This window comes from Lichenostomus cassidix, chromosome 3 (assembly GCF_008360975.1).
Source record: "Lichenostomus cassidix isolate B80296 chromosome 3, HeHo_3.0, whole genome shotgun sequence".
Lineage (NCBI taxonomy): Eukaryota > Metazoa > Chordata > Aves > Passeriformes > Meliphagidae > Lichenostomus > Lichenostomus cassidix.
Genome location: NC_139483.1, coordinates 34,531,820 through 34,549,670, shown reverse-complemented (window position 1 = coordinate 34,549,670; position 17,851 = coordinate 34,531,820). Strand labels below are relative to the sequence as shown.

General features: G+C 46.2%; 2 protein-coding genes across 2 annotated transcripts in view; one reads left to right on the top strand and one right to left on the bottom strand.

Moving 5' to 3' along the window:
- The window catches only part of RMDN2 (regulator of microtubule dynamics 2), a 142,946-nt gene that overhangs the window by 65,545 nt on the left and 59,550 nt on the right, over positions 1–17,851 (top strand). The gene's annotated exons all lie outside the window — the stretch shown is intronic.
- CYP1B1 (cytochrome P450 family 1 subfamily B member 1) lies at positions 1,912–9,438 on the bottom strand. The gene is made up of 3 exons (XM_085055232.1): positions 8,278–9,438; positions 6,469–7,485; positions 1,912–4,804 (listed from the first exon to the last, which is right to left on the bottom strand). The coding sequence occupies exons 1-3, from the start codon at positions 8,295–8,297 to the stop codon at positions 4,192–4,194; spliced, it is 1,650 nt and encodes a 549-aa protein (XP_084911358.1). The 5' UTR covers positions 8,298–9,438; the 3' UTR covers positions 1,912–4,191.

The following is a 17,851-nucleotide window of genomic DNA, read 5'->3' as shown; positions in this document are numbered from 1 at the left end:
TAAATGTTCCAGACCATTTGTGCTTAACACTGAGTTTGTTTTCACCTGACAGTTAAGTGAGTTTGCCTGGTCTGAGTAGAAGTGACTTAAACATGGAAAACGTCAGCTCCAGAAATGCAGGGTGGTAAAGAAGCAAAGAAGCAAGCAAAGAAGTTGTTGAAATTTGAATCACTGTGCCCATGTTGTACTGTATACCAAAATAAGAGCACTGTTCAGAATCCAGCTCTTCTCTTCATCCATGCAGAAAGCCAGATCCATCTTCAGTGTTCTCCCAAGCTGAATTTGTTATGCGGGCAAATGAGAATCTGATGAAAGTTTAACAAAGTTAAAGATGTAGCAAAGGCAAATGTTGACTGTTCCCTTTCCAAGGCTAGCTCCTTAACTTTGCTCTGGTAAAATGTGAGCTCCCAATTGCTTAGTCTGTGATTCCTCTGGTTGAATAATCTGAAACAATTTTCTACAGACAGACCTATGCATCAATCCCTGCCACTCACAAAACCACACAGATTCTCATGCAAATCTGATTACAATTGCATTTAGTTGCATTGTGCCGTGACTGTGCTGGTAGCAACAGCTGTTGGGCAGATCCTGGACACCTCCCACACAGCTTTGCAGCAGTGCTTGTTGCTCAGGTTCTGCTGAGTCTTTTTCCTTATTGTTCTATTATTGCTATGGATTTCAGCAGCTCTGAACTGACTCCTGCTGAAGCCAGCAAGTTTCTATCAGCTTCGTAAGGACTGTAGTGGTACACTTGACTGGTATAAATATATCCTGTATTAACTCTGCTGGCTCTGCTTCTTGCTTCCATTCCTTGTTATGTAGTGGGGTGACCTGACTGCTACTCTGGTTTTCCAAGAAATGTATGCTTAAGTTCTGCTTCCTGTTTTGGGGTTTTGTGGGCTTTTTTTGCTTGTTACAGTTTTTCTTTCGGTTTTTTTGTACCTTATCTCAACCTGGATAAAGGATGTTAGTAAAATTCTGGGAGATGGACTGTGTGTGTGCACACATACACAGAGAACGCAAGCATGTCTTTGTAAATTTTCTTCAACTTGTGCTCCTGATTTCACCAACTCAGCCTGAACTTAGAATCCTGCCCCCATAGGGAGAAACTCCAGCTGAAAATATCCCAAATCAGAAGGAAACTACTGCTGATCAGTCTGCCTAGCCTCCTGTCCCACCCAGTTCTTGTTCCACTCCCTTGGTGTTAGGGAAAATGTGGTCATTTCTAAGGCGGCTCTGAAGTAAGCAGGCTTGTGTAGCAGACTGGGGAGAAGACCAAGGGGTGGGAGAGATGCTGCATCATGAAGAAATGTTTTACATTTGCAGCAACAGCCACCCTTCACCACGGGATTGCCTTCATTTTGTGAGAGGTTGCTCTGCAAGGGCATGTTAAGGTCTGTTTGGCCCTGAGATTTCCATTCCTGGCACTCCTGGCTATACCCAGGCCAAAAGAGCATGAATTGGTCCCCAGTGTCAGGAGTATATAGATGCCAGCACTACGTAAGAGGGAAAAAGAGTAAGGAAAACCAGTCTGTGGGCTTGAAAATAGGGGAGGTGGAAGTAAAATGAAATGCCAGAGGGAAGAACATAGCATAGGAGATTGTGCAGGCTGAGGAGAGATTAACAGGTATTAGAAGAAAGTGAAAGACATGAGAGAATTCAGATCAATGCTGAGGCAAGCAGCTTGGGAATGTTCTTAGCAAGGAGCATTAGGAAGTTGAACACAGATGGCAAGGTATGAAAGGCAGGTTGACTTGAGAAGCTGTAAGGGCAGAATGGAGAAAACCCTTAAAATTCAGAAATGGGAAGAAGGTGCAAAGAATAGGAATATCTAAAATAATAATACTTTCCAAATCAGAAATAATAATTTGGTTTATCTTGATGTTAGAAAGCTGTACATAAACTAAGCAATTGTAACATAAGAATAATTTTATTTATTATTTTGGTAACACAATGATACATCTCAAAATGACCATAGAAGTTAGCTTGCTAAATGACTGCATACATTCTAAATAGGTGCTACTACATTTGAGTAACTTCACAGATATACCTAAGGCATTATGTGACCAACAGCTATATAGTGTGTAACCCCCTAACTGATAAGAACAGTGTGGATGGATTTTTGCACTAGTAGCCAATGCACAGTTAAAGCTTTTGGAAGAGTATAAAATTGCATAAACCATTTTTTATTAAAATATGAATTGGTGATCCTTGCATTAGAATAGCTTTTCAGTTGTAGGTTCCATACTTCATTTAATAACAGTACTTAGAAAGGTACAAGAAAAATTGTCTTGCTAGCATTTGATCTAATGTAGATCTCCACATGAAAATGCTGAGTATCTTATAAAGCTTTTCACAGGTATAGGCTAAGTTCTGGGGTATCACAAACTTGTACATAATTCAGAAAAACACCTGAGCTTACTCCATGTAGATGTAGCAGAAAGCTTTTTTTAGCTCTAAAAAGAGATGATAAATGCCATATGAAGTCAGGCACTTTAAACAGGTACCTTATTACTGTGTGGGGTTGTAGAGCAGTGCTTGTAGGCTTGGTTCAGATTTGTAAAATCAGAAGCAAAGCTTGTACTTGAGATCAGGGTTGTGTTCTCCCAGCTCTTCCCAACATCAGTATGAGTTCTGTCACTGCTGCCAGCATCTATCAGAAGTCACAGTGCAAATCCTTACTTGCTTGGGTCTCAGCAGAGCTACTTCCCTGTGTAGCACTGTACCCTTATTTTTCTAGTTCTAATACCTTATTTAGTACTCAGCTGAACACAGCAAGTCACATGAGGTACTCTCATATCTGATGAATTTCATATGTAATTGAAGGTGATCTGCAGCTCCAAAGAAGTGCCCAACTCTTTTCAAATCAGGCATTTATGGAGGGCTGTTTGCTTTCTAGAGGAATATATGCAGCTTTGTGTATACAAACATTAGCCAAAGGTTCAAGGCCATAAAATTTCATGTGTGTTTTATTTTAAAATAAGTGCTTTTTAAAAAAAACATTATGAACTTTGCCTCACAAATATTTTAAAAGTACTTTTTCTTCAGTTAATGGGTACTTTAATTAGGACATGTGACATTACTTTTCCCTTTGAGGTGTTGTTCCAAGCAAATTATACCAAAGGTACATAGTTGATTTCCAGATATACTATTTAACTCAACCTAATAGAATCACTTGTGAGTAGGGGTATTATTTGCTCTATGCTTTACTTGAGGGTTGTGGCATGAATGTTTTAATATAACAGCCCCCCAACACTCCCCCAGTCTCACTTATAGTTACCTTGGCCAATGTGGATTTTACTGGACTTAACTTACCTATGTGTCTATTAACTCCTTCCTAGAGAAACATAAAATATACCTTTATGATAAATCTAATTCAAATTCTTATTTTGTTCATGAATGTGCTAATGAACAGATTAGCATATGATTTGTATCACCCTTGCCATTTCGTGACATAGAAATTCTGATCTTTCAAAACTTGATGAAATGTTACTATATTAGGACATTCTGTTAATTTTCATATAAAACATGAATTTTAGTTTCAAACATGCTTACAAGCAGGACTTTTATTTTTTTAGGCATTTGTGTAAACATTTTTGAATGCTGAAGGCAAGACTTTACATTGTCATTTTACCAAAAATCATTTGAACACTTTTTATTGAGGCATTAACATATATGCTTAACATATAGCCACAGTACTGGAGCTGCTGTGAGCCTATGGCAGTTTCCAGTGGAGTGAATTCAGAGGCAGGCTGCAGTGTTCTGAGCAACCCTTTTTTTGCCTTTTTTTTTTCACTGAGAGATTTCACTTTTGAATGTGGAGTCACTGAAGGCAAATTTAGAGTTAAGGCATAGCACATGGAGACATGGACAGGATTGTAGAGACAGTTCCTGGAGATGCTCCAACCAGTCAGTAGATAAAAAGCGCTTTACAATGGCAACTTCTGTGAACAAGCTAGAAAAGAAAAGGCTTACTTTCAAATTGCATATGTTTTATCATTTAATATATTGTTCCCCTGGCTCTCCTTCTGGAATTAAAAAGAGGATTGAATTATACCTTGTGCAGCTTTTCTTCCTGCATTTATAACTTGTAATATTGGCTATGTATCAAAAATATCACCAGAACAAACTATGAGTTATATAGGTCTAAAAAGAGAGAGAGGGATTATCTTTAGATGCAAGGCTTATTGCTTAGGCATTTGCTGACAGCTGACTTTCACTGGCTGCTTTCTCTGCTTGCAGTCTTTGGACAGCCTGATCAAGCAAATCCATGGTATCTCTAAGTGTAACATTCAAGGTGAATGGCTTAGGTTTAATGGTCAGCCCATAGGTAAAGTCCATTTTAGGGTCCTCATTTGGATTAGCAGTAAAATTGCACTGATGCACCAGTATGGAGGTAAAGAGAAACAGCTGCACCTTGGATAACTCCTCTCCAATACACCGACGTTTTCCCAATGAGAAAATCATCACGCTGCTAGTAAGATCTTTATTGATGAATCCGTTCTCATCCAGGAATCTCGTTGGATCAAAATCTTCTGGGTTGGACCATTTTGCAGGGTCATGATTCACTGACCACTGATTGACAAAGATGACAGTGTCCTTGGGAATGAGGTAGCCCATGATGAAGGTGTTGGTTGTGGTGGCATGTGGGATAGTCACAGGCACAAAGCTGCTGAAACGCATGGATTCATACAGGAAAGCCATGATGTAGGGAAGGTGAGGCTGATCTTCAACACATGGCAGACGGTCTCTTCCAACAATCCTATCCACTTCTTCTTGCATTTTAGCCTGCACTTTTGGATACCTGTCATTTAAAGCAAGATGTGTGTACATACATAACACTTTCAAAAGGATTTTTCTCACAAATAATCCTTGCTGTAAGCATTTTTCCCAGAATTTCACCCCATCCCTAAATAATGCAGTTTGAGCAACGTTTAAATATATTGCAGGAATGTGTAGACCTCAGTTGAAAACTTTGAGAGAAAAATCCAAACTTCCCATGCATTCGTGTAATTTTAGACTTGCTCAGTTTTTTAGATCCCACGTAACTGATTCTCAACATAAAAAAATGACTTAAAGTGGAAATAAATGGAATATTCTGATTCAATTTTTTAAAATTTTGAAAGTTAATTCTAAAATTGTAATTACTTGTCTCTTCTAAATTCTGCATCTTCCATGGGAATGAGAATTTGACTTTCCAACTGTATGTGACTTTTTAAAATTTGCATGGAGCTTATCACTAGACATATTTCATACATTTGAAAGCCTGCAGGTTTCTAAACTGGAAAAAAAATCCCAATTACTAAATTGTCAGAATGGCTTTATGAACGTCCCACTTCTAGTTTGAGTAGACATTTTCTAATTAATATCAAAATACGTTTTCTCTGTATTGTACTTAAAGAAGACTGTCTTGAAGTCTACACAGCAACCAAACAAGATCAAAATGTTAATACATCTTTTGCTTGTCTGAAGGCACACATTCCGCCACGGAGCCTTCATTTGCTTTAAGTATTCAAGTTCAGCTTCTGCATCCTTGCCTTTTCCTCCTGCAGCAGACTCACATGTCAAATGCTGGGCAAACATAAGAAATGGGGAGAAACCCAGAAGTTAACATGAACACTGCAGTGGCCTCACACCCTTAGCTGGAGGTGTTAACTATTTGCCTATTTTTCAAGAAGCGACAGAGTACATAGTGTTTACATAAACCTACAACTTATGCAGGCGCTGAAGGGAAAAGCCGAGACAGGCATGCAAGGCATTGTAGTGGCACCTTCTCTGAAGCCACGTCCCCTGTGTGAGTTTCCCCGGCGGCCGGGCAGGTGCCAGGGCAGCGCTCCCGCCGGCTGCCCAAGGGGTCTGCCTTGCCCAGTCACGCAATGGCAGGGAAGGCACACGCAACGGCACCTTAGCATAATAGCGGGTTTGTAAACCGGTGCACGAACTCTTTATCGTGCTTAAGCAGTTGTTATCCTGTTCCTATGATCTCCTTGATCTTGACCTGGTAAAATCTGTTACTTTCAGGTTTTACTCGGCTGCCTTTCTGCCAGCCTCTCTTTATGCACCATAACCCGACCGCCTGAGTAGGGTCGGATTTCTTTTTTTTTTTTTATACTTCCTTATCTCTTTCTGGCAGGTTTCCCAGAGCTTCCGTGTTAGTTAATCGGAGGCCGCTGAGGCGCCGGGCGCTGCGCGGGCTGGCGCTGCCCGGTCCCTCAAACCCGCGACCCGCGGCGGGTCCCTACCGGGGTGGTGTCCCCGGCTCTGTCGGGACCCGGAGCTCCACGCTCTGGCTCGGGCCGGCTGCTCCCGCCGCGGGAGCCTTCCCAGCGCCGCCTTTGCCCGTGCGGCGCGGTTTAAACGGGGCTCCCCGGGGCCGGCGGCCGCTCGCACCCCCGGTGGGCTCGCATGTCCCCGCCACCCCGGGCCGGTGGGGAGCCCCGGCGTGCTGCCGCCTCCGCCGGCACATACCTGATGAGGAAGATGAGGAGCCACTGCAGGGCGGTGGATAGGGTGTCCTGGCTGGCGCCGAAGATGTCGGTGACGGTGGCGGGCACGTGCTCGAGCTGCAGCCGCGGCTGCTCCCGCTGCAGGCGGATGAAGGCGTCCATCATGTCGCGGGGGGCTGCCCCGGGGCGCAGGCTGCGCTGGTGCTGCAGGAACTTGCCGCGGACGAAGCCGTAGAAGTCGCGGTTGAGGTCGCGGAAGGCGCGGTAGGCGGCGCGGATGGGGCTGGGGAAGCGCTGGAGCCAGGGCAGCGCATCCACCAGGCTGCCGGCGCCCACCGCCCGCCCGAACTGCTCGTTGCGCCCCACGATGCGCAGGAACTCGCCGTCGCCGTGGCTGTAGCGGCGGCCGAAGCACAGGGCGCTCATCACGTTGGCCACGGCCACCACCAGGACGCGCGAGGGGTCGAGGAAGGCGCCGCCGGCGCTGCCGCGCACCAGCAGCGCCACCAGCGCCCGCGCCTCGCCCACCAGGTGCCGCTCGAGCAGGCGGCGTGTGGCGGGGCTGCCCGTGGAGAAGGCGCGCACCGTGGCGTGCGCCGCCCGCCGGTGCAGCTTCCAGAGCTCCGAGTATCCGCCGAAGGCCAGGCTGAGCCCGCCCGACACCAGCTGGAAGGACGGGAAGGGCGGGCGGCCGGCGAAGGCGGCCCCCTGGTGGATGAGGGCCTGGCGGATGGCGCGCTCCCCGTTCAGCACCACCACGGGCCAGCGCCCCAGGCGCAGCTGGAACACGGCGCCGTAGGTGCTGGCCAGCCGGGTGAAGGAGAGGTGCGGGGCGCTGCCTAGCTGCGCCGCGTTGCCGATCAGGGGCCAAGGGAAAGGACCCGGCGGCGCCCGGCGCTGGCCCTGCCGCCGGCGCTGCTGCTGTTGCAGGAGTAGTTTGCCCAGGTGGATGGCGGCGAGCAGGCAGAGGAGGAGCAGTAGGGAGCTTTGCAACGGGGAGATGCCGCCCAGGGCTTCCCCGAGCCTCTCGAGGGCCATGCTGCAAGGGAAAGGGAAAGGTCAGTGAGCAGCGTCCCCGCGGGAGGGAGACCTTCAGGTCCCGCGGTCAAGGGGAAGCCCGGACGGGGCGCGCTGGCGTGGCGGAGGGGAGCGCCGGCAGCCGTCCCAGCGCTCGGAGTCCGGGCAAGTCCTCGCTGTGTGCTCCTCGTGTACCTAATGCCCGCCCGGATCCTGTGCGAAAAACAAGGGATAATTGATAATCAAGTGGCAAGCGCCTAATAAGAGATCGAAGTCGTATTTGGCGGCGGGGCCGCTGCTCTCTCTCCGTCGGTAGGGAAAGTTCTCAGCGGGAGATCCAACAGGTCGCGGCTGAGAGAAACACAGAGGAAAGCAGAAGGATGCTCTCGCCTGACGAGCCTCCGCAGATGCAGGCAATCGTCGTGCGTCGGAGACAGGTTAATTCTGGCGCTGCACATCGCTCCTCCTGGCGAAAAAGCCCCTGCGAGAAACGGGTTACCCGCCCCGCTGTCGGAATTTCCCGCTGCTCCGGAGAAACCTCCGCACGCGGCCACGGAGCCCCCTCCGTCCCGAGCCCTTCCCTCTTCCCCGCACCTTCGTGCTCGTCGCGGCATCTCAGGCTGGCGGTATGCCGCCCCGGGGATGGGCTGCGGAGGATGCCTGAGGACTCGGCGTGGCAGTCCTGACAGGTCCTGCTTCCCATCCCGTGCCCGGGGACCGCCCGCTCCTACCATTTGCTCCAGCCTTTCAGAAGCAGCCAGGGGAAGAAGGGGTGAAATAAGCGGCCACCTCGGGCTCCTGTAGCAGAACTGACCTGTTGCGCGCTGCTTCCATCCAAGACCTCGGGGAGGATGGAGAGGAGCTGGGCAGCCGGCAGCTGCTCTAACGGGCCGCCGGGGAGGTGAGCGGCGACGGCGGCGTTCAGATCCAAGCCTTTGGGAAACTCATTAGGAACCCCGGTACCTGTCACCCGGAGCTTGGCCGATCATGTGCAGGCAAATGCCAGTTGCTCCCGATCCCAGCGCAGAGTTATCACTTTCCCAGCGTTTTAACCCTTCGGAGCTCGCCCCACCGGCAGCCACCTGCCCGAGCAGCCCCGCGGACCGGGAGCGAGCGGGCTGCTGCGCTCCCCTCCCTTCTCTCTCCCTCCCACCCGCCTGTTGGGCTGCGGGGACGGGACGAGGCCAGCCCAGCCCGCTGCAGAGAGCGAAGGCGAGCGGCTCAGAGGGCGCGGAGAGGACGGCCCGCTGCTCTCAGGCTCAGCCGGAACCGGAGCCGCCACCTCTGGGCGCCTGGCATTGCCACTCCCGGCTTTAAACCCGCCGGCATCCGCGGTGCGCGGTGCTGTGCGGGCGGGACGCGGGCAGCCCCGCTGGCAAATCGCCGCTGCCTGGCCCGTCCCCTGGCTTGAGGGGTCGCAGTTATTTGCCAGCTGCCCTTGGGCTCTCGCCAAGTGGAGCGGCTGAGCCGCGGATGCTTCTGTGGTCGGGGCCAAAAGTTTTAGCGGAGGAGGTGCCGGGAGGGGAGCGCGGTGGCGGGCGGGCTCGCAGCTCTCGCTGTCGGGAGGCGAAGTCTCGCCTGCATCTTAGGGGCTGAGGAAGCCGAAGAGCTTCCCCTCCTCCGCCTGTCGCCTCCCCGTTGCGTGCGGAGTTAGCATTGCGTGAGCCGGGGCTGGAAAGCCTCCAGCCATCTCCTCCCCGGGCCCCTACCCCTCCTCGCAATACCTGACACCAGCTCGAGGGAGAATGAGGCTGGGAAGAGCCGGGCAGCTCTCACCCCGGCCGGCTCCGCTGCCCTCCGGCCTCGCCTCCGCCCTGCGCTCACTTCGTTCCCGCTTACGGCGCCTTTTTACTCTTAAATCTGGCGCCTCCGCCCGCACCGGGAGAGCTGGCGAGAGGCGTGCGGGTACGGCGCTCCAAGCACCCCCGGGCTTTCCGGCGCCCCGGGGGAACTGCGACTGCAAAACCCCCAGACACCGAGGAAATTGTTCCCCAAGAAATGAGATGTTTTTATCATTTTGCTTTGTTTTTGTCATTTTGCAGTAACAAGAAAAATCTGAAAAGAAAACATTTACCTCAGATTCTTTATAGTCACATCACAAGAAGAAAATACGATGTTTTCGTAGCATTTAGGGATTAGACAAAATTAGATGCTGGGAGTCAGCCCAGCTCAGGGTGTGAGCCCAGTCCTGGCCAGGCTGCTACTGCTTCTGTCTTTGCTAAGAAGTGTAATCCAGGCTGTTGTCACTGTCCCAGGCTCTTCCAGTCGGTGATACTACTTCTTGCTCAGACTAGCGTCAGCCTTGGATTCTCTGTTGGCTTGGAGCTTCTTCCTGTCATTGCCAAGTAACAGAGGTGTCAAAACCACTTTTTCTGAGCAGTGCCATAAAAAGTGAGCTTCCCTCTTCCCAGCCCCACTTCTAGGATGAACTGGAAGGATCCTGCAGCCAGCCCAGCACATAGCTTAGCTTCAAAGAGGAGCAAAGACAGCTCCATCCCTACGGCTCTGAGGTTAGGGTGTTTTGATGTCTCCATCACTATATACCGGAAGATTGAAAACAAATTTCACATGCTATAACCACTCAGCCATGGAAAAATTGCCACCGTTCCCTCCTTCATCTGTCTCATGTCAAAGAGACACGGACTTCTGGCAGAGTTCCAGAGGAAGATCTGGGTGGCACTGATCTTTTGCCACTGAACAGAAGATGTGTTCTGGGCACTTGATCTGGGTGGTAAGGACTAGCTTAGATCAGTTACTTGAGCTTTGGATTATAGTGCTGGGCATTTGCTATTGCCAGCAGGTAAATTTGCCCTTTTCATGGTGACTGTGGTAATAAGTTGCCTAAACTCCAGGCATTACAGCTCTCGTTAGTAAGTCCCTGAATACTTTTCTTGGTTCAGCAGCTAAACTAGTTGGATTGTAGTTGAATTGCTTCCTGGCTGCTAGCAGGAAGTACAGAGAAAGGAATACATTTCTGCTATTGTGACCTGCAAGCTCACAATTTACGTCAGGAGCCTAGGAGTTATAAATCCTGGTACCTTTTTTTTTTTTTTTTGGTGCTGTAAGGGAACATTAATTGTTTTTTATTTCACTTCTCTTTGATCTTCAGGAGTTCTGTCACTATTAGACAGGAAATAAAGAAAACTTATTTTAGATATTTTCTTGTCTGGTGATAGTACCAGGTGGTCCCCCATATTATTTAGAGCTTTGGCTCACTGTTGCATTTATTACAGCCTGAGTATTCTTTTGACTGTATACACTGAACATTCATATTCACCCAATTTTTTAGGCTCTGATTCTGTGTGACCTTGATTAGTCCCTTCCAATCAAGAATAGTTTGAGGGAAGCATTTTATCACACCAGTGAACTAGTGTACAAAAATTCAGGCTATGGCTGATTAGCCTCTTACTCTCTGTGATATTCTACAAAATGCCCTCCTGCCCATGTCTTTATTTACTTGTCACTTCTTTTGTTTTCAGAATTATAGGAGTTCAGAATTGCTGTTAGAGAATTCATGTTCTTTTTTTTCCCAGTTCTGGGGACTAAATTGAGATGCAGGTCCTACTGAAACCAGTCCCAAATTCCTGAGTCAGTTAGTTTTGTTAGGCACTGAAGACCGAATTGCTGAAAATGTATGCCATGTAAAATGAATTATTTCTGAGGTCTAGGAAATTCTACTTGATATACCATATGGAAAAGAAAGGGAGTTGAAGGGCTACAAGTGAGTCGGTTTGTTATTAAGGGAGAGGAATTTAGGCCTAATCTCTTGAAAATCTTGATTGATTTGATAGGAATGCAAGATGCAGGGTTTGTGGGGGTATCAGTACCTCTGTGACTCTGAATAAAGTTGCTTATGTATACAGACAAGCATCCTTCTTGTGAAGGTAAAAATTTGACAAAGGAGGAGGAATTGCATGACCTAGAGAGTCTTCATTTGCCCTTTGAGAGAGAATTTTTATGTCTGCCACAGTCCTCCCTTTTCCAAGAAAACTCTTTAACCCCTAAGAGATTTTTACAAGTGTTAAGAATTACTTACCTAAGCCAGGCTTTGAAGACTCAATCTTCAGTTTTGCTTCTAACCATGGCAGCCTTTCCCTTTGCTTTTGGATACTGGCAAGCTGCTCATAAATCCTCATGAGTAGCAATTGGAATTTCTCATGGGCTTGATCTTGCTCTGTTTTCTTTCCTTACCTCTTTCTTTTGCATCTTTCCATGGAAAGCCCTCCCACACTAGATTTCTCTGTCTCTTTCCCATGCCTGGGGACTATGGGTCTTTTCCTCCTCTCTCTCAATTTTACAAAATCCCAAGGTGGATTAGTTGAGCAATGTTTTATCCTGGGATTGCTTCAGCATAGAGCTTGTCCAAATTGTTTACCGTTTGTAGAGTGATCCAAGCCATTCTTCATTAAACGATCCTTGGCAATGTAGTTTCTGATTGTCTGTTTTTGAGTGTTGCACAATGCTACATAAGATGAATAAACAAGTAGCATAACTGTAAAACACAAATCACTTGGAAACTAAACCAAGTGCAATATCCTATTGTTTCAGGCTGCTTAAAATTGTACAGATGTACTTATGTACTTCTAGAGTTCAGCTCTAGTCTCAACAATACTGCTGTGAGTCAGGAAAATCACCACTACAACAATCAGAATCAGAACTTGTAAGCCTCTGTGTTTGCAACAGCTTGCTCAGACTACGTCTATGTGGCAATCCTGCATGACATGGAGTTACCATTGTGCTTCAAGTAGTTTCAGATCCAGGAGCAGAAGGTCTGTACTCAGTCCAGCCACAGTCCCACCTCATGGCAGCTGGCTTTGTGATCACCACCGGTGCTTGCTGTTCTGCACCACAGAGATGTCCCTGCTTCCTCGGGCTTATCAGCATGGTACTGAGCACTCAGCGTTAGAACTAACCTGAGGCAGCAGTACCACAGCTGTGGATGACAGTGAGATCCTGTGTGATGCAGGTTCCTGCTTTGGCCCTGTTTGGCAGCTTTCCTGCCATGCCAAGCCTGAGATGTAAGCAAAATAGAAGGAGCCACATCCTCAGTGCTACCCAGAGTGCCAGGCATACACAGGAGCCAGCTGCAGCTCCACAATTCAGGATTATTCATTTAGGACACTCACTGTGGCCTAAAATAAAGCATTTGTGGTATGCTTTTTAAAGCATATGTATTTGTGGTTTCATATCGAATTCTTAGCCTTCATTAACTTGCAGCTTTCTTTGGACTTTCACTCTTCCCTGCATTCCCACTGACTTCCCAGCTCACGTTTTCAATTCTGCCTTGCTATTCAAAACCCTAAATTTGGCTTCTAATTCTGAGCTAAATTCCCGCAGCTGCTGTGGGAAGGCAAGGAACCTCCCAGTACTTGCTGGGGCTCAGCTCTGTGGTAGACTGAATTGTAGCCTCTCCATCTGTTTGCATTTTCCATGTTACTTATAAATTAAAGGCATACATCATGGTCTGCTTCCACACAATCAACACACAGGTATGATTACAGAAATGAGGACATGGCCTTATACTTAATTCAAGCATAAAACTTGATTCTGAAACTTTTAATTTTGCCAAATTCCTACAGTATTTATTTCCAAAGTTTGCTGCCTTTTCTTGACAGTATTAGATGAAACCATATAGCTTAGTCTTTATTGAGAGGAGAACACAGAGATGATACCTTTGGAAATACCTTTTGAGAAGCCTTTTTAAACTGCCTTCTGCTACAAGCCAAAAGAGTAAAATCTAATTTACACACTGTTGGGCCCTCATCTGTGGTATTTTCTGTGTGCCTTTATACTGATGCTGTACAAATTCTCTTAAAGTGCTCTGAAACAAGTACTCTGAAGTAGATGGATTAAATGACATTTAGGAAAGTTTGAATGCTGCTCATGGTGTGCATTATTGTATCTGTCCTCAAATGGGATGTGTGGGCAAACTTCTGTGTCTGCTCGCTCTTCTGCTTCAGCAAAGGGGAGATCCCAGGGTCATCTGGCAACTCTGCATCCTCACTGGTTTTGAGGTTTGCAGAACCAAGAGCTGTGTTGCCAATGTCTATCTTTATACTGAAGTATAGAAATCTTATAATCTATATGATGTGCTGGGTCACTTCAAAGCTTTAAAACTATAACATTGCTTAGGACCAATATTGTTATCATGTTAACAAGCAGTAATGTATTTCTCTTTTGTCTTCCAGATTTTGTTGGGTGTTGTATTAGTAGTAGTGATACAAATTTTGTAGTGCATTTGCTTTATTAACTCTAAGATTTTAGTATTTGTCATTTAAGAAAACACCAGTGCACTTGTATGCTCAGAGTATTGAGAGATGCTAGTTCAAAACAGTCCTGGGCTACAGCTAAAAGCAAAGTCTTAATTCCCTCACAGGCAGAAACATATTCTATAGGAGTGAAGGTTTCAAAGATTTGCCTGTGAGTTCTACAAAGCCTTTACAATTGATGGGCAAAATACAGTTTTTCAGAGTTTGGACATTTGCCCAAATTTAGGATAATTATCAAGGGAAGAGCAAAAGGCACAAATCTGTGAGAAAAGATATTACCCAGACAAATGCCAAGTCCCTGCATTAGAGCTGGAGGCTACAAAACTTTTCGAAGAAAATGCCCCTTCATGTTTTAATGTGAAGGCATATTTTCCTCATTCTCATGAATACATTCAACTGGTTTTGGACTGAACATTTCTAAAGATTGCAATGCAAAATATTTATTTTCGGGGACATAGAAAATTTCAGACCAGACTATTGAAGTTGGGTAAAATGATAAGTAAAGGAGGACCCAGATTTTCCAGCTAAGGGACCTCTGTGCAAGTAGACACTTGCAGGGAGTTGATCCTTCAGCACAGAGGGAGAAGGCAGTGAAGCACTTGCACATGGAATAAAGAAACTTGAAGTTCTTTGATGAAAATATGGGTTTTCCTATCTTGTCCCCTAAGTGTCCTAGCTGTTAATTACCCCAGCCTATAAATGTTTGGCTCATCACTTCCCAATCAATAATTTCCCATTATACAAATATTGCTGTCCTTGGTACTTCTGCTTTCTGGTTTTCGGGAGCTCTGGGAATGGAGGTAGAACTGGTCACAAATTCATTGTTGAGATGGCAGCTGAACTAAACTGGAATGCAATAATTTGTCTATCATGAGAACTTTCCCTAGCTTTTAATCATGAAGAGACAGGCCTTTAGCTGGGATTTCCCAAAGGAGATTAATGTTACGGACCTAATAAATTTCATGTCAGTCAAGGAGTTGCTTGTAAATGTCACCCTTTAGATAGCCCTGCTCAAATAAGTCAGGAAACATGCTCACCTCCTCCTTCTCCCTTCCATAACTGCAAGTCAGTAAAATGCTGAATAGTATTTGTGAAAAAGCTGCAGAGTGGTAGATTATCCACCAGAAACAGAGGTTATGCTACATTGGCTTCACTGAAGTATCCTGACAGGTGAAAATGTGCAAATCTGAGCCAGGATCTTCTGTAATCTGGCTGATGAAGTTCAGCTGATGAAACATTTGCACATCCCTCTGCAGCCGGGCATTCTTGGCTTCCTCTCCTCTGTTGTGCAAGGGTTTGGTGTATTTGCCTCCGGCGCTAACTGCATTTCAATGGTAAATGAAATGACTCAAATACTGGGGACTGGGATGTATGCAGGTAATACCCTAGTCTATAGAATTATTTATGCTGTTGCCTGGGGTATGGGAAATGGGAGTTATTTGTTTGCACATTTTTTAATTTGAAGAAAGATTTGGAGAATGTATATTCAAACCAGTGGAATAAGGGAAACTCCCTTTGTGGTATCTGTAGTCAGTGACGGAAAATTGAGTTCAGGAGAATTTTACAGCATTCTGTGTAAAGGCTGCAATCTTGATCAAGACGGTTGACTTCTGTAAGACTGGTAATAATAATAAAAATAAAGATTTCCTCTATCCCTCAGTAAATTTTTCACAGAGAGAAAGAGGTCTTGACACATACATGCTCCTGGCATTTGGAAGCAAACCCAAGGAAGTGTCTCTGAGCCATTCAGGTCTCCTTACTTTCAGCTATGGCAGATCAAAGACCACGAGGGAAACAGACTGCAGGTGCCAGTCAGGGCAGGTTTCATCTTGTCACAGCACTCTGGGAAGAGGCATTTGCTAATGTCTGTTAATCTCATGGCACGCCAAAGGAGAAAGACAGAAAAAAATTGCCATAAATTCTTCCCTTTCTCAAGCAACACACACCCAGGCTCAGGGTGGCTGCACAAAGGCTTGCTGGCTTCCTCTAGAAGGGAGAGCAGTATGGGAGCCTATGCCTGCCCTGGGGTGGCAGGGCAGATCTGGGGTCACCCTGCAGGAAGAATATCTGGCTCTGTCAGGGAATAGGGGTTTAAGCAGCCACAGAAACAACATTGCACTGAAGGTGGTGAAAGCAGGTGTAGCTGAGACCATGAGAAGAAAATTCTTCCAATGAAGAAAGCCTTAAGTCCATCTTGGCTGTTGTCTCCCAGAGAATCACTCACTCTGCAGCCAAGCAGGAAGCTTAAAAAGCTGTGCAGCACCACGGGGAAGAGGTAGCAGCAATGGAGGTAACAGGGTCTTTACCAGATGCAGGGAAAAGACAGGATTAGGCACAGCTCTGGGCGCTGTAGGGGATGTCTTTGGCCAAGAGCCAGATTTGCCCCTATCTTTCTTTTGAGGTGTAAATGGCATGCAAGGAGGCTTCTCTCAGTGGTTTCCCTGTGAAGATAAATAACCTGATCCCCCGGTTATTATCCCCCTGCTCTCCTCCCCTTCCCCCTGACTGACTTTGATTATTGTAACTTTACATGCGCTTTTAATTTGCGTGCAGGCAAGTACAAAGGCACAACCGGATATACCTGTTATTTGCCAATGACCTGAAAGAGCATAGTTTATGTTAAGCCTTGGGTTATGGTAAGGTTTGCACGCGATTCCTCAATATACATGCTGCAGGCAACTGATGGATGGAGGTGATGGAGGGTGGAGGTAAGTTTTAAAGTGACAGAACCTGATTTGGTTCTTAATTAATCCACCATTTATGCAAAGGCCTCTATTGCAATTTTGTGTAGAGACCAAGTCGTGCCCTTTCTTCAGGCAAGGAATGTATGGTCACATTACCCAGGCTGTAGTTTGTTCATGGCTGCACCTGCAACTGATCATGAAGGCTCTATGAAAATTAGTCCAAAAAGGCATCTAGGATATTTACACCTGCCTGTTTGTACATACTCTTGCATGGCAGGCAGAAGATTGGAAGTGGGGGAGGAAGTTACAGGCAAGATAATTCATGGCAGCAGTCAGTGCAGAGCATGCAGGTATGAAGCTCTACTGTGGTGGTGTGGAGAGCCATAATTTGTTGCATGGGACTCAGCCCCCACAAAGTATGGAGAGGTTTCGTTTGACCTAGACTCACTCAGCAAGATGTAAAGAATATCCATCCCTTGTGGGTCACACAGTTACAGCAGAAGACATGCAGTTACAGCAAGGAGATGTAGGGTCCAGTGCTCAGCCCACACACTGACTTGCTCACTCTTTATCCACAGGGCAAGCCTAGTGATGTTTGCTAAAAATTTCTTTTCAGTGATTTCATATCAAATTAGCTACATCTTCCCTTCAAGCAGAAAGGAAGTGTCTTTATCTGTCAGGCAAATTAACCTTGAGGTCTTAAACTTAACTGGTTTTATTACTGGTATCTGTCTTAACATAGTGTTAAAGGCTGCCACCAGTGGAATTAATTACACATTTCATTTGGAGGTTCAGGAAAGAGAAAGGATCCCTTTCATTCTCAGCTCCAGCTCTTATCTCCAGGGAGTTGAAAGCAACATGAATCAAATGAAGCTTTATGGGATTTAAGGGACAGATCTTGCTACTCACACTTCTCTCAGAAACAGTGGGACAAGGTACAGAAAGTCAAGTGCTACTCTTACAAATGAAGGCATCACAAGATGATTGTTAAAATAACAGAAAACAAGGTGGACTTATTGTTACAAGACCTCTGTGTAAGTTTGCATTTCTGGACATAAGCACAGTTAATTTTTTTTTTTTTTTTTTTTTTTTGCCTCAGCTTCCCCCTAAAACTGGGGAGTGATCATTGTGTGTGGATCTGCCCAGTATCTGTTCTATGGTTCTCTAGCTTAAGATAGACCTTGTACAGCCAGCATCCAGGAAAATGATGTTTACATTTGTAACACAGCAGTTGAGGGACTGAGTTTTTACTCAAGTTTTTAAGTCAAACAATGAAACTCTTCATTACACCTTCACAAGCTCACAGTGATCAGGCAACCATTGTCCACTTGCGAAAGGCATTTATCCAAATCAGTCTGCAAAATAAACCCATTTAATTTTCCCTCTTCTCCTTTGCTACTTTTTTTTTTTGCTTCTTGTTTGCAACCCTCCAGCT

Coding starts and splice junctions, on each gene's coding strand:
- CYP1B1 (XM_085055232.1), bottom strand. CDS start 8,297: ATGGAAGCAGCGCGCAACAG. Junction 7,486..8,277: donor ATGGAAGCAGCGCGCAACAG/GTCAGTTCTGCT, acceptor TTTCCCTTGCAG/CATGGCCCTCGAGAGGCTCG. Junction 4,805..6,468: donor CTCCTCATCTTCCTCATCAG/GTATGTGCCGGC, acceptor TTTAAATGACAG/GTATCCAAAAGTGCAGGCTA.